General features: G+C 42.3%; 1 protein-coding gene across 3 annotated transcripts in view; it reads right to left on the reverse strand.

The window, feature by feature from the left end:
• Nucleotides 1–4,723: 4,723 nt before the first annotated feature.
• Etv5 (ETS variant transcription factor 5) overlaps nucleotides 4,724–12,815 on the reverse strand; it is a 72,315-nt gene continuing 64,223 nt past the window's right edge. For all 3 annotated transcript variants that reach the window (XM_070029772.1, XM_070029770.1, XM_070029771.1), the window contains exons 12-13: nucleotides 10,535–10,636; nucleotides 4,724–7,218 (exon numbers count right to left, since the gene is read on the reverse strand). In XM_070029772.1, coding sequence (XP_069885873.1) covers nucleotides 6,997–7,218; nucleotides 10,535–10,636 — 324 coding nt within the window. In that variant the 3' untranslated portion in view covers nucleotides 4,724–6,996. The remainder of the gene's footprint in view (nucleotides 7,219–10,534; nucleotides 10,637–12,815) is intronic.

Consider the following 12,815-nt stretch of genomic DNA (forward strand, 5'->3'; position numbering starts at 1 on the left):
AGGTGCCTGGCCACACTAACATATTCTAATTTCTGTCTCCAGCCCAGAACTCTCCCTTGAACTCCAGACTCCTATATCCCAGTTGGTATTCCCACTTGATTCCCACTTCGGAGAATATGCCCCTCACACAATGCCTGTTCTTCTTCTTCTTTTTTTTTTTTTGTCGGTCGTGGAGCTTGAACTCTGGGCCTGGGCATTGTCCTTCAGCTCTTCAGCTCAAGGCGAGCGCTCTACCACTTGAGCTACAGCGCCACTTCCGGTTTTCTGGTGGTTTATTGGAGATAGGAGTCTCACGGTCTTTCCTGCCCGGGCTGGATTTGAACCGCGATCCTCAGATCTCAGCCTCCTGAGTAGCTAGGATTACAGGCGTGAGCCACCAGCGCCCGGCAATGCCTGTTCTTCCATCCAACACCAAAACACTCCATCTGAGACTTCTCTTAGTTAAAGGTAACTTCAACCTTCCTTGTGCTCAAGCCAAAAAACCCTGGAGCCATAATTGACTTTTCACCTCACTTTCTATGTCTATGTCCAAAACCTATTGGCTCTACTTTAAAAACATTATCCAGATATGTTCTCTTCATGCACTTGGTCTGAGTTACCCTCTTGCTCTGAGGATTACTGTAGCAACCTACAACTTGTCTTCGTGCTTCCTCTCCTGCTCCCTAGGTCTATTTCAATTTAGGAATCAAAGCAATCCTGGTTTAAAAACCAAGTGCTGGTGTCTCATGTCTGTAATCCTAGCTACTCAGCAGGCTGAGACCTAAGGATTTTAGTTCAAAGCCAGCCTGGGCAGGAAAATCTGTGAGACTTGGGGGGGGTCCGGTTGTGGGGCCTGAACTCTGGGCCTGGACGCTGTCCCTCAGCTCTTCAGCTGAAGGCTAGCACTCTACCACCTGAGCCACAGCGCCACTTCTGGCTTTTTTCTTTTTGCTTATGTGGTGCTGAGGAATCGAACCCAGGGCCTCAGGCATGCAAGGCAAGCGCTCTACCACTGAGCCACCTTCCCAGACCTCTGTGAGACTTTTTATCTCCAATTAACAAGCCAAGAACCAGAGTGGAGGTGTGGTGTAAATGATAGAGTGCCAAGCTTGAGCAAAAAAGCTAAGCGAGAGCCCAAGGCCTGAGTTCAAACCCTAACAGAGGCACTCACCCACACAAAAAGTGATTCCTTAATAGATGCATCAGATGATATCATTTCCAAGCTGTAAAGTCTGTAAAGGCTAAACGTGGACAGTGGCAAAGTCCTAAACCTCCTACCACCTCTGAGTGATACCACCTCAAGTTAATTTCCTGACTTCACATCTTACCACGTTCCACTTTCCTCTGACCCAGTTCCACAGCTCTTCCATAAACCAAGCGAGGATGTGCAGAGCTTTTCTTTTCTTTCAGATATCCATCCAGCAGCTTTTCCTGAGTCTTTGCTTAACTGGGTGGTGTTCTGACCTCCCTGTTTGTAACAGCCTTCCACCCCCACTCTTCACTGTCACTTTCCTTGTTTCTCCGTAGTACTTAGCACCTTCTAACAAATATCATTCTATGTTTTTTTCTTCCCCTCTTCCCTTACATGAGAATTGTATTTGCTTTTCCCTTCTACTAATTCTAGAGCAACACTTGGCATCAAATCGGCACTATTCTGTATTGGGTGACTAATCTTCAGTATGTTAGACCTTGTATTCTAGTTTTACATTTTGCCCAATTAGTCTATGAGCTACTTAGGGGCAGGACATTTCACTATGATTTCTCCCCAACTCCCAAATGTCTATCTAGCCCAGTCTTCCATGTAATGGGTGATTGATAAAATGATAACTGAATGATGAAATGAGACTCACCACCATAATTATGGAGACAAGGAAGCCTGGTCATCAGGAACATCCTGCTAATTGTTAAAGGTAAGTGAAGCCATCCCCATTGATGCCAGCTTCATGTTCACTGTAATCAATTGCACCTGTGAGCAGTTCCCAGCACGCCGATTCCTGCAGCACCTAACTTCCTCTCTTCCTGTCAGGAAGTTCACTGAGGAGTTAACATACCTAGGGCTAACCTTCGACCCACAGGGGTTAGTGGGTAAGTGGCCCCTGCCTCTGGTCAAGATGGCCAAAGAAAGATGAAACTGGTATTTAATTATGAGCTGGGAAGAGTGTTTTAAACACTTCACATGTATCGTGATGTTTGGAACAGATCTTTAATTCCCAAATGCTTTTTAGAGGGCCTCTAGCAGTGTTTGGCGTCTACTAGGTGCTCAGTGTATATATGGAAAGTAAATAAACTTACGTCTTGTACGTGGGATAGAGCTGTCTTCAGAGCTTGCTTAAAGGTAGTGAGGATATTCTTGCTCGTGCGGGTGGGTTGGTTATTGGGGCACTATTCCTAGATTTATCGCTTATCAATGGTCCTCTACCACTTGAGCCACACCTCAACTTCTGGCTTTTTGCTGGTTAATCGAAAAAAATCTCATGGACTTCCCTGCCCCAATTAGCTTCAAATTGCAATTTTCAGATCTTAGCCTCCTGAGTTAGCTAGGATTATGAGTATGAGCCACCAGGGCCCAGTGAGGATTATAAACTGGTCAAACTGTGCCCTTCCCCCCTCCCCCCAAATCCCACACACACCTCAAGTCTTTGGAGTCTTCTCTCCTTATCTCTTACTATGGGTCATGGGAGGTAGAACCTCATGGGGGCTTCACTTTGTCAGGAGGCCCTCAGACTGTGTGGTTAAATCCAGGCAATCAGCAAGATGGCACCAGCGTTCTGATGTCCCATTCAAAGAAAGTAATGGCCAATGGTCATGAATATTTTCAGATTCAATTTCAACCAATTGTACCATTTAAGAAAGCCTGCCAAAAAAGATAATGGAGATTTAAAAAAAATTGTGCTCGGTAAAGTGCTGAGGTTCACTGCCAAGGCTGATAAACCAAGGCCAGGGTATGTAGAGTCAGCTCTTAAGTTGAAAGAGCTAAGGAAGGGATGGCCAAAGGGCCCCTGTTGGACAGGATATGAATGAAATACACTGTGATCAAAAGTCAGCTAGGGGTTGGGGGCTGCCACTTGTAATCCTAGCTATTCAGGAGGCTGACATCTAAAAAAGCCAGCCCTGGTACAAACGTGTTTGAGAGTATTATATCTAATTAACCAGCAAAAAGACATAAAAAGTGAAGATGTAGCTCAAGAAGAGCCCCAGCCTTGAGTGAAAAAAACTAAGGGACTGTGCCTAGGCCAAGTTCAAGCCTCAGTACTGGCAAGTGTGTGTGGACACGAGCATGTGAGCATGCATAGACACATACACACTTTCCTCTGAGCCACACTGGTTTCTACCATCGATTTAAAGTACAATATACTTATATTGAAGAAAACTAATACTTGTGAGTTTGTTTGCATTAAAACCAGTGATTGTGCTAGACTTCTTCCTTTTTGCTTGGATTTGAGAGGTCACACATTGACCACCTGCCACTTGCAGGTGGGCCATGTACTATCTCTCCAAGGTTTCCAACCGTCTGAGTGCATGAGTGTCTTTCTTCCACATGAGTTTATGTTTGGCCAGGCTGCATTAGAATTTAGATTCTGCACATACTCTTGGCTTTCAAAACCACATTCTTTTGCCCTCACACTACCTCTTTGTTATCTAACAACTGAATAAGCATTGTCCCCTTGGCTTGGCTTATGAAAGGAGACCCTGATGAAGAATAAACTTCACATTTGTTGGCTTCCTTCCCCTAGCGCCCAGCACTAGCAGGGCAGCAGTTTGGTGACCTCCAGCATTAGGTTAACGATCTGGGACTGGGCCCAGGCTGGATAATGAGTCCATGAATAATGGGGAGCTGACTGTCAAAACCTTATCCTAGGGAAGCTAAGAGGAGAGCCCCTTTGTCCTGCACCCCCTAGCCCTTTCTCCCCAAGCATCTTTTCTTAATCTGTTGAAGCTAATGGGGTTTATGTGACAGACATTCATTCCCCACAAGCTCCAATTCAAGTGGCTGTGCACCAATTCAGTCTGGGATGTTTTTACACTTAAAGGCTTGTAAAACAGTAAAAGAAAGATAGGAGATAGCTTACAGAAAGCCTTCTGTTCTAGGCTTTTATAAGGATCTGCTTTACTTTTCTACTGTAATAGGAGTCTTGAAAAAGCCAAATTAAAGGTGCCGAAGGATGAAATAAGAATACTAAACGGCATAATAACGCACACAACTCTGCAAACTTCTGTTTCCTTCCACAAATTTCCCAAGTGATACAGTCAGGAGAATGACACTCAGAAAATAGGTACAGCCAGCCACACCTGAAGCTAAGGACTTTGTTTGCTTGTTTTTTAGGGCTCAACCATTAGTAAAAAAATTTTACTGTCAAAAAGCCAGACCTGTTGTTGGAAAACTATAGTATAGTCTTTGTTTTTACTGGTTTTCCAAGTATCCTTCTAAGCTAGAACAATTGTTCTAGCTGAGCTAGAACAATTCTAGAACTCCTAAGTCCTGTAATTAATTTTTTCAGACAACTAAAAATCAAAACAAGCTATGCCTAAAAGAAATAGTTACTAAGAGTTAGTAACTACATAGGGTCAGATGAATGACTAGAGACAGAAAAAGGCTCGCCATCTCCCCATCTTCCTGGACCAAAGTTCTGGGTAGAATTTCCAGGTATCATAGCCTTTACTTACTTCCAACTCCACCATTCATTGGTAAGGCTGCATAGCTAGATCACTGAGGGCATGAAAGAGACAGGATTTAGGTACTTGGTAAACGAAAAGCAAATATCTTTATTGTACACAGTACAGAATATAACGCAGCTTGTCAGGATGCACACAGCCCTGCGCAGAGGAAAGTATTTCAGATCAACTGGCAGGTTTAAAGCCTTTCTGCACTGTAGACTTTCCACACTCTGGAAAAGAAGCAAACAAAAAACAATCCCCCTGGAAACCCTGGGAAAACAACAACAACAACAAAAACTACCATCTGGGAGGTGGATGAGACCCATGGGAATGCAAGGGTGACAACTGCCATCCTAGGGCCGGTGACAGCACAGGCCACGTGGTTTCAGCAGGGGAGGGGCAGCTCAGCTACAGAAAGGTATTTTCATACTTGGTAAAAAGAATAAAGTCCCAAACCAGAGTAAGTAAAGAAAGGGAAAAAAAACCAAACCAAACCAAATCTATACAGCATTTACAACAAATAAATCTCTAGCCGGCTGGGGGTAAAATATGTATCTATGTATAGTCTATATGTAGATTAGAAAGCTATAAATATGGTTTAGAAAGAGTCCTTTGATTAGAGTACACAATGCTAATTAAGGCCCAAGCTTTAGGTTAGATACCTTTTTGGGCTAATTAGCTTCCAAAAGAGGAAATCTCGTGTTTTCATAGCTATCAAATGCACCCCCCCTCGTCCCGAAGAACATTGTCACAAATGTGCTGTTGGTCATACGAGGGACTGTGGAGAGCTCCATTAATAGAAAAGCAATTCAAAGCACATCTCACACTGGCATTGGGCATGAGGAGCAGCAGTGTAACAGGGGCACAATACCAGCAAGAAGTCAGCAAGGTGCTACTGTGTCCCAGTGACTTTTCCTCTACTCCAAGCTCACCTTTCACAGAGCTGTAGCTTACAACTTTCCCAATATAATACAGCAATCAAAAAAAATTTTTTTAAAGAAAAGGTGTGTAGGTATGGGAGAAAACCAGAACATTAGGGATGTTTTACTTGTCAGTGCCACACATAAATCTCAAACCCGACTGCAGCACTGTGATGCATGGTTTCAATTCTAAGATTTAAAGGAAAAAGTCAAACATAAGGGAAAAACAGAAAGGTCACTAGTCATGAGGTGAGAACCCTTGAGAAGAACTCTCGGGTTTACAACTAGGTGATATGGTTTCAAATGGACAGGGCATGTAGTATGTACATCTGCTTCCCAGAGAGGGCGTGAGTGAACACGGAGAACTGTATACAAGCTTGGGTCCAGGTTGCCCTGTACACGTCAGAAATTGTACCACTCAGGTGCAAATGCTCCATCAGGTTGTCTGTTACAGAAAGCACAAAAGCAGGCAACAAAAGCAGGTTTTTATGTGGGTACAGGGAGGCCCAGCAAAGCCTCTCAAGCTGCAGTCTTCATAGGTTGTCACTGCCCTGCCTAAGGGACACAGTGCAGTTACCAAAAGGTTGGATTTTTTTTTTGTGGGTTTTTTTTCCTTTAAATACCAAAACTACAAAAATCAGTTTATAAACTGTTTTTCCAAAACAACCACCAAAACAAAACAATCCCCTTGACTCAAAGCAAAACAAAATACTGTCAAAAGTATTGATCGCCCTTCTAAAATGAAAGTCATTCGCATTCAGCCACGTGACTGGGAAGAGGGGGGCTCCCTCTACTTGATGACCACATGGCTAGAAGGTTCCCGAGGTTTGAGAACAAGTGGGTAACAGCTGTTTTGACTTACTGCCCTCCCCTTCCTGCCCCCATCCCCACCACTTTGCTCAACCAAGGGGGAAGCATTTCAGCCTGAGCTCAAACACCTTGTGTAATTTCAAGTCTTAATGACCTGAGCCTCCCTGACACAGTTACCTACTTTTATATGAGCTTATGTTTTCTTTTTCAAAAAATTGTGCAAGTCATAGAGCCCTTCCATGTCAAGGCATTTAGTAGTCCATGATCAACGCAGATTGTCTCACACACAGTCCTGTTTTGTAGGTACTAACCTTAACAAGGTATTGCTTTGCATATATTGTCCATGGTGGTAAGGAGGCTCCATTTCCATCTCTTTCCAGAAATCTAGTCAGAATCAGAGAGTCGAGGTACCAGCCTTTTGTTTGGTGGCTGTCTCCCCCTCCCATTCCACTCTCCAGCCAAGGTATCTGTCTTTTAAGGGTGTCAACCCAGAGACGGCTTAGGTTCTCCAAATAATACTCAAAGGGCAAGCTTTAGGAACAGCCAAGAACACAAACAAAACCACTGCCCTCATTTTGCCTGAATGGGAACTGCTAGCTCTAGGGTTTGGCCGCTCAGCCACTCAAGAAATTTAGTAAGCAAAGCCTTCAGCATAGGGGAGGCTGTTACAGCGATCCATGTCCAGGAGGTAAGCAGGGTTGTCTTCAAAGTGGGTCAGTGGCAGAGTGTCCTCTTCGTTAAGGGGGCACTCGGACTCTGCCTTCAGGAATGGACGCTGGTTGTCCGGGAAGGCCATGGAGAAAAGGGCATCTGGGTCACAGACAAATTTGTAGACGTATCGTTCTCCAGCCACCTGTGTGAGAAAAACACCTTACAATGAGCTGCTGGAACAGAGCATGAAGATCAATGGAAGAAAATTCCTCTCACAACAACCTGTCTTAATCAAATTTCTAGCCCTACAAAATAACACATTCATCCTTTCAAGACTGTAAGCTTAAGACACAATGGAAAGTGTAATGTGGATTCTGCAGCCCATCTTTCAGTCCTCAGACACTAGAACCCCACACAACCAGATTCAGCGTATCCAGGCTTTTTAAGCTGTCAGTGTAGGTCCAAAAGTGAGAGTTTTCTCCTGAAAGTGCCTATCTGGTGTGAATTTGAAATTCAAATACTGTCTTTTTAACTGCTGAGCTATGGTGTCAACAAAACACTTTATAGGTAATAGGTCTTCAAGATTTCTCAAAGTAAATCTGAATGATTTGGCTAATCAGCTGCTAATGAGCTCAATTGGTTCTTGGCTCCCTGAGAAAATGGCGACTTAAAATTCTCATTACTGGTTCATGCCTGTAATTCTAACTTCTCAGAAGGCCAAGATCTGAGTTATCTAGTTTCAAAGCAGCCTGGCAGAAAAGTCTGTGAGACTCTTATCTCCAATTAACCAGCAAAAAGCCAGAATCATAGGTATTGTTCAAGTGGTAGAGCACCAGTTTTGTGTGGGAGATTTTTATGTTTCAACGTTATAGCAGAATTACTTTTGGATATACTTACAGTTTTGAATTATTCATTACATGGGTCTATTAGCTACACTGAAAGATCTAAATAACTATCTCTAGATGAATTTTATGCATTGCAACATATAATCAAGGTTTGATAATTCAAAGGCTTAGTCGTGTAGCTGACAAGCTATATGACACACTGTGTGTGTGTGTGTGTGTGTGTGTGTGTGTGTAAACCCTGTAAATCAACTGATCACCAGCTTCTATCAAGTAATGCAGAAGGAAAAGCAGCTACAATACCTGAAAAAATAATAATTTCAGGCTAAAAAATTGAAAATTTTGAGTTTAAACCTGTCCTTTCATCATTCTAAAAGTTCCTTTGAGGGAAAAAAAGGCTTTGCTTCCCACATCTGTTGCTACAATGGCTGTTTGTAGAAATAACAATGAAATTGTCCTGAAATTGTTCCCTCCCTCTCTTTCCAATAGGTCTTTTGTTTAGGGGAGGAAATGTTTAAAACAAGGTCTCCCTATGTAGCCTAGTTTGACCTTGAACTCATGATCCTCTAGCCTCAGCTAGAGAGTCATGTACCCACAGACTCAACTTATAGATTTTAGGTGACTTTTTTCACTTAATGTCTCCAGCTTTATGATGACACTTTCTGTGTTGCATCATCATAATATAATATCTGCACCAAAATTCCTAGGTATTCAAATGTCAGGAATCAGAGATTGTGTTTACAAGATTGGACAAGTGTCCAAACCAAAAAGCTGGTCTCATGGGCAGCAGATGTACACTTAGCTTTTCAACCTCCCCCCGCCCAAATCATTTCATGTAGTAGAGTGAGCAGGAGGGCACAGGAACAATATATAATATACTAAGAATACACTCTCAAGCTTTCCATCCAAAAAGTTAAGGTATGATATTACTCTTCCCACACCAAACTGGCCATCGTTTGCTTTTTAATTAGTTCTCATTCAGTCATAGGTCACAGAATTCATAAAACAACTACCTTCCATGGTATCATTTCTGGAACATTTACCAATATATTATCTTGTAATTCCCACATTTTTCCTGCAGAGGATTTGGGAGGTTGAGTGACTTTCCCCAAAGGATAGAACAGACACATTGCTGGCTCCACCTGTACTCTTTAACTGCATCAGTCTCAGAATTAATTTCTGTTCTATTTCCTTTGGACACCTAGGACAACTCATAACTCTCAGCTTCAAGTTATTGTTGTCGGCATTACATTTTCTCATGCTGGATCTGGAGTTGGACTAACAAAGGAATAATAACTCTTTTCTGGATTTAGGATTTGACCCACTGACATTAATATAGGAAGGGGTATGGAGAGGTGAGGTGGGTTCAGGGGTGGAATAATGGGAAGTTATGCTAATGGGCGTGGGTTTCTCTGAAGGCTAAGCCAGGTTCTAAAATTTATTATGGTGATGGTTGTACCAACTAACTGGCAAGTATATACAAATATTACAAAAAACTTTAACGAAGGGATACTCAACCTGTACCATGCAAGATAACATTTGGGGAGCTCTAATTTGGCTTTTCTTCTCAGGGCTAGCATAGCACTCTACCACTTGAGCCACACTTCCTCTTCCAGCTTTTGGCTGGTTAACTGGAGATAAGAGGCTCCTGGATTTGTCTGTTTATACCTCAATCCTCAGATCTCAGCCTGCTGAGAATCTAAAATCACAGGTGTGAGCCAGCAATACCCAGCACAGTATGTACTTTTTTTTAATTGGCACTCTCAAAATATGCCTTATTCTCTATTTTTAAAACAGCAACCTGCTACTGGATGATCATGACTGTCATTTTATAAGTCTGAGTGTTTTGAGTTCTATTTGTGTAAACTGGAAAGAGAAATAAGATTTTGTTATTCTTCTAATCTGTTCATTTTAGATGAGATATCACTGTTACCCAGGCTGCTCACCATTCTCTTGCCTCAGCTTTCTTTTTTGTTTTTGTTTTTTGGATCCGGTCATGGGGCCTGAACTCTGGGCCTGGGAGCTGTCCCTCAGCTCTTCAGCTCAAGGCCAGTGCTCTACCACTTGATCCACAGCGCCACTTCTGGCTTTTTTCTTTTTGCTTATGTGGTGCTGAGGAATCGAACCCAGGGCCTCATGCATGTAAGGCAAGCGCTCTACCACTGAGCCACCTTCCCAGCCCCTCTTGCCTCAGCCTTCTGAGTACTTGGGATTATAAGAGTGTGCCACTTTGCATTGCTCCTAACAGTTGTTTGTGTGCATACTAAACAGCCTCCAGCACTCCTCCGAACTCTTTGGAGCCTTGACTGACGTATACATACGTTCAGGTGTCATAGCAACTAAATACTTCTTCAATCAAATTCTTGAGGGAGTAGAACGTTCAACTTGGTTCCTTCCTGGGCTCCTTTATAGATACAGGTTTGGATATTTTTGTAACTAGATACAGTTTAGGTAAAACAGAAGAGGTCAGTTTTCCTAGTGTTTCTTCCACATGCAACTTCTGGTTTGCAACCAAGAACATTAAAACGTGTTCTTACTATTCCATTTCATTCTTGTCCTGTTTTTCCAGCTTTCTTCTGACCACAGAATTGCTTATAAGGCTAATATTTTCTCCTATTATAAAGGGTCTTGTTGCAGAAGCCTTGGACATTTTTTTGGTCTCTCATACATACTTACCTTCTGCATGATGCCCTTTTCATAGTAGTAGCGTAGAGAACGGCTCAGCTTGTCATAGTTCATGGCTGGCCGATTTTTCTGGATACCCCAACGTCGAGCAACCTGAAGAGACAAGGAAGCTAAGAATAATAGAAACACATTCCCTAGGCCTGCAGTTTTTCTCCATCCCAGGAATGCCAAATGTTGTATTTGGACTACTTTTGGCCAATGATCCATTTTTCTTATCTGGAAGGGAAACATTTAATTCCCTCAAGACCCAACACTGAACAATGGTGATGATTCAGTCACATGTTAGAAGGTATATATAACAGGAGGGTAGAAGAACCCAAGTACTTTAAGATAGTAGAGGGCTTGGCTACTATCCCAGAGGACTCGGGCTCCCAACTATTTCTCCACATATGAATTATTGACCAATACTCATGGACCATTAACATGTTGCCATTAAGTGCTATGGTTTCTGTAGCAGTCAATAAGGAATAATTAGAACGGTCATTCCTGAAACATTAGAAACACACTAGTGAGTTGCTAATGGGCCAGCGGAGCAAAAGTTCAATTCTAATAAGATTGTAGAGGGGCTGGGAGATGTTTACTTATTGCAGCTCATAGACTAAGGGGCAATCAGATCATTTCAGCCTACTGCCATCCAAATCCCCTGCTCCCAGCAGATTTGTAGAATGGACCTTAAAGCACATAGCACCATTATCCACTTAATGAAAAATTAACAGGGCTTCCCATACAGTTCTGAAGTACATTATATCCAACTCAGTCCACACAAGGTAGTGATGGGGAGATATAATGGGAGCTTTGGGCAAAGAAGCCTTACAGCCATACAACAAGGAACCTTTCTCATAGACTCTACCCCATTATCGGGGTAACCAAAAAATTTGTTCTCAAGCATCTCAATTGTCAAAATCCTACTTATGAAGGTGTCTACAAGGAAGCAGAATAACAACCCTGGAAATGTGGGTTTTCTGTCTTTAAATGTCTGCAAACTGAGACTCATATTCTGAACATTTTTGGACTTTTCCAAAACCTTTTTGTTTTGGAGACAAGGTCTCACTATATAATCCTGGCTGGCCTCAAACTTACAATGCCCCTGCCTCAGTGCCCCAATTATTGTAATTATATGCAGGTGTGTATCACAACACTCAACTCCCTTGATTTTTTTAAAAAAAATTTTGTTTACTGTTATTAGAAAGGCGATGTACAGAGGGGCTATAGTTACATAAGTCAGCTAAAGAGTGAATTTCTGTTTTTGGGTTTTGGGTTTGTTTTGTTTGTGGGTTTTTTTGTTTTTGTTTTGCCATTCCTGGGGCTTGAACTCTGGGTATGGGTGCTATCCCTGAGCTTTTATATGCTCAAGGTGAGTGCTCGATCACTTGAGCCACAGCTCTACTTCTGGCCCTTTTTGTAGTTTACTGTGGATAAGGGTTTTATGGACTTGCTTGCCTGGGCTGGCTTTGAACCACAATCCTCAGATCTCAACCTCCTGAGTAGTTAGGATTACAACACCTGCCAAGAGTATATTTCTTTTTGGACAATGTCACCCTTTCCCTCACTTTCTCCTAGTTTTTCCCTCCTGTCCCTATCTTGATTTTTTTTAAGCCAGAAGTTAAACATAGAATAAGAAAGAGAAAATAACATTTCATGAAGTTTTCCCTTAAAATACGTGGGCAGAATAAAAAATATTTTCTAAATTCAGAATTCTAAACTACTCTTTAATAATACCAGAGATGATCTGATAAGGACCCATGTGTCCTAAATATTGGAAGAATCCAGTATACCCCAGAGGCTACTCTGTCTTGCAAAAAACCCAGGGAAAGTTCTATTTCTATTTGTTTGCTCCATCCCCATCTGGCACATGCCTGCTTCTAAGTCTTCTTTTTCTTCATATTGCAACTATTCAACTGCCCCCCAAAACAAAATGAACCAAAAAAATAAATCCTTGTTAGAGAAACTTTTTTTTTTTTTGGGGGGGGGCAAGTCATGGGGCTTGAACTTAGGGCCTGTGCACTGTCCCTAAACTTCTTTTTGCGCAAGGCTAGCACTCTACCACTGACCCACAGTGCCACTTCCAGCTTTTTCTATTTATGTGGTACTTGAGGAATTGAACCCAGGGCTTCATGCATGCTAGGCAAGACCACCAAGCCACAGCCTGGAGAAATATTTTAAACTAGAGGAAATTGTAGTAAAAAGGGAAATCTGCTAAATCACTAACTCTAATTTAATTCTGCACTGTTCAAGAGAAATGACCTCCCCCCAAACTAATCTTTAACTACTA

The sequence above is a fragment of the Dipodomys merriami genome, unplaced genomic scaffold (assembly GCF_024711535.1).
Source record: "Dipodomys merriami isolate MVZ:Mamm:240054 unplaced genomic scaffold, mDipMer1.0.p SCAF_2, whole genome shotgun sequence".
NCBI lineage: Eukaryota > Metazoa > Chordata > Mammalia > Rodentia > Heteromyidae > Dipodomys > Dipodomys merriami.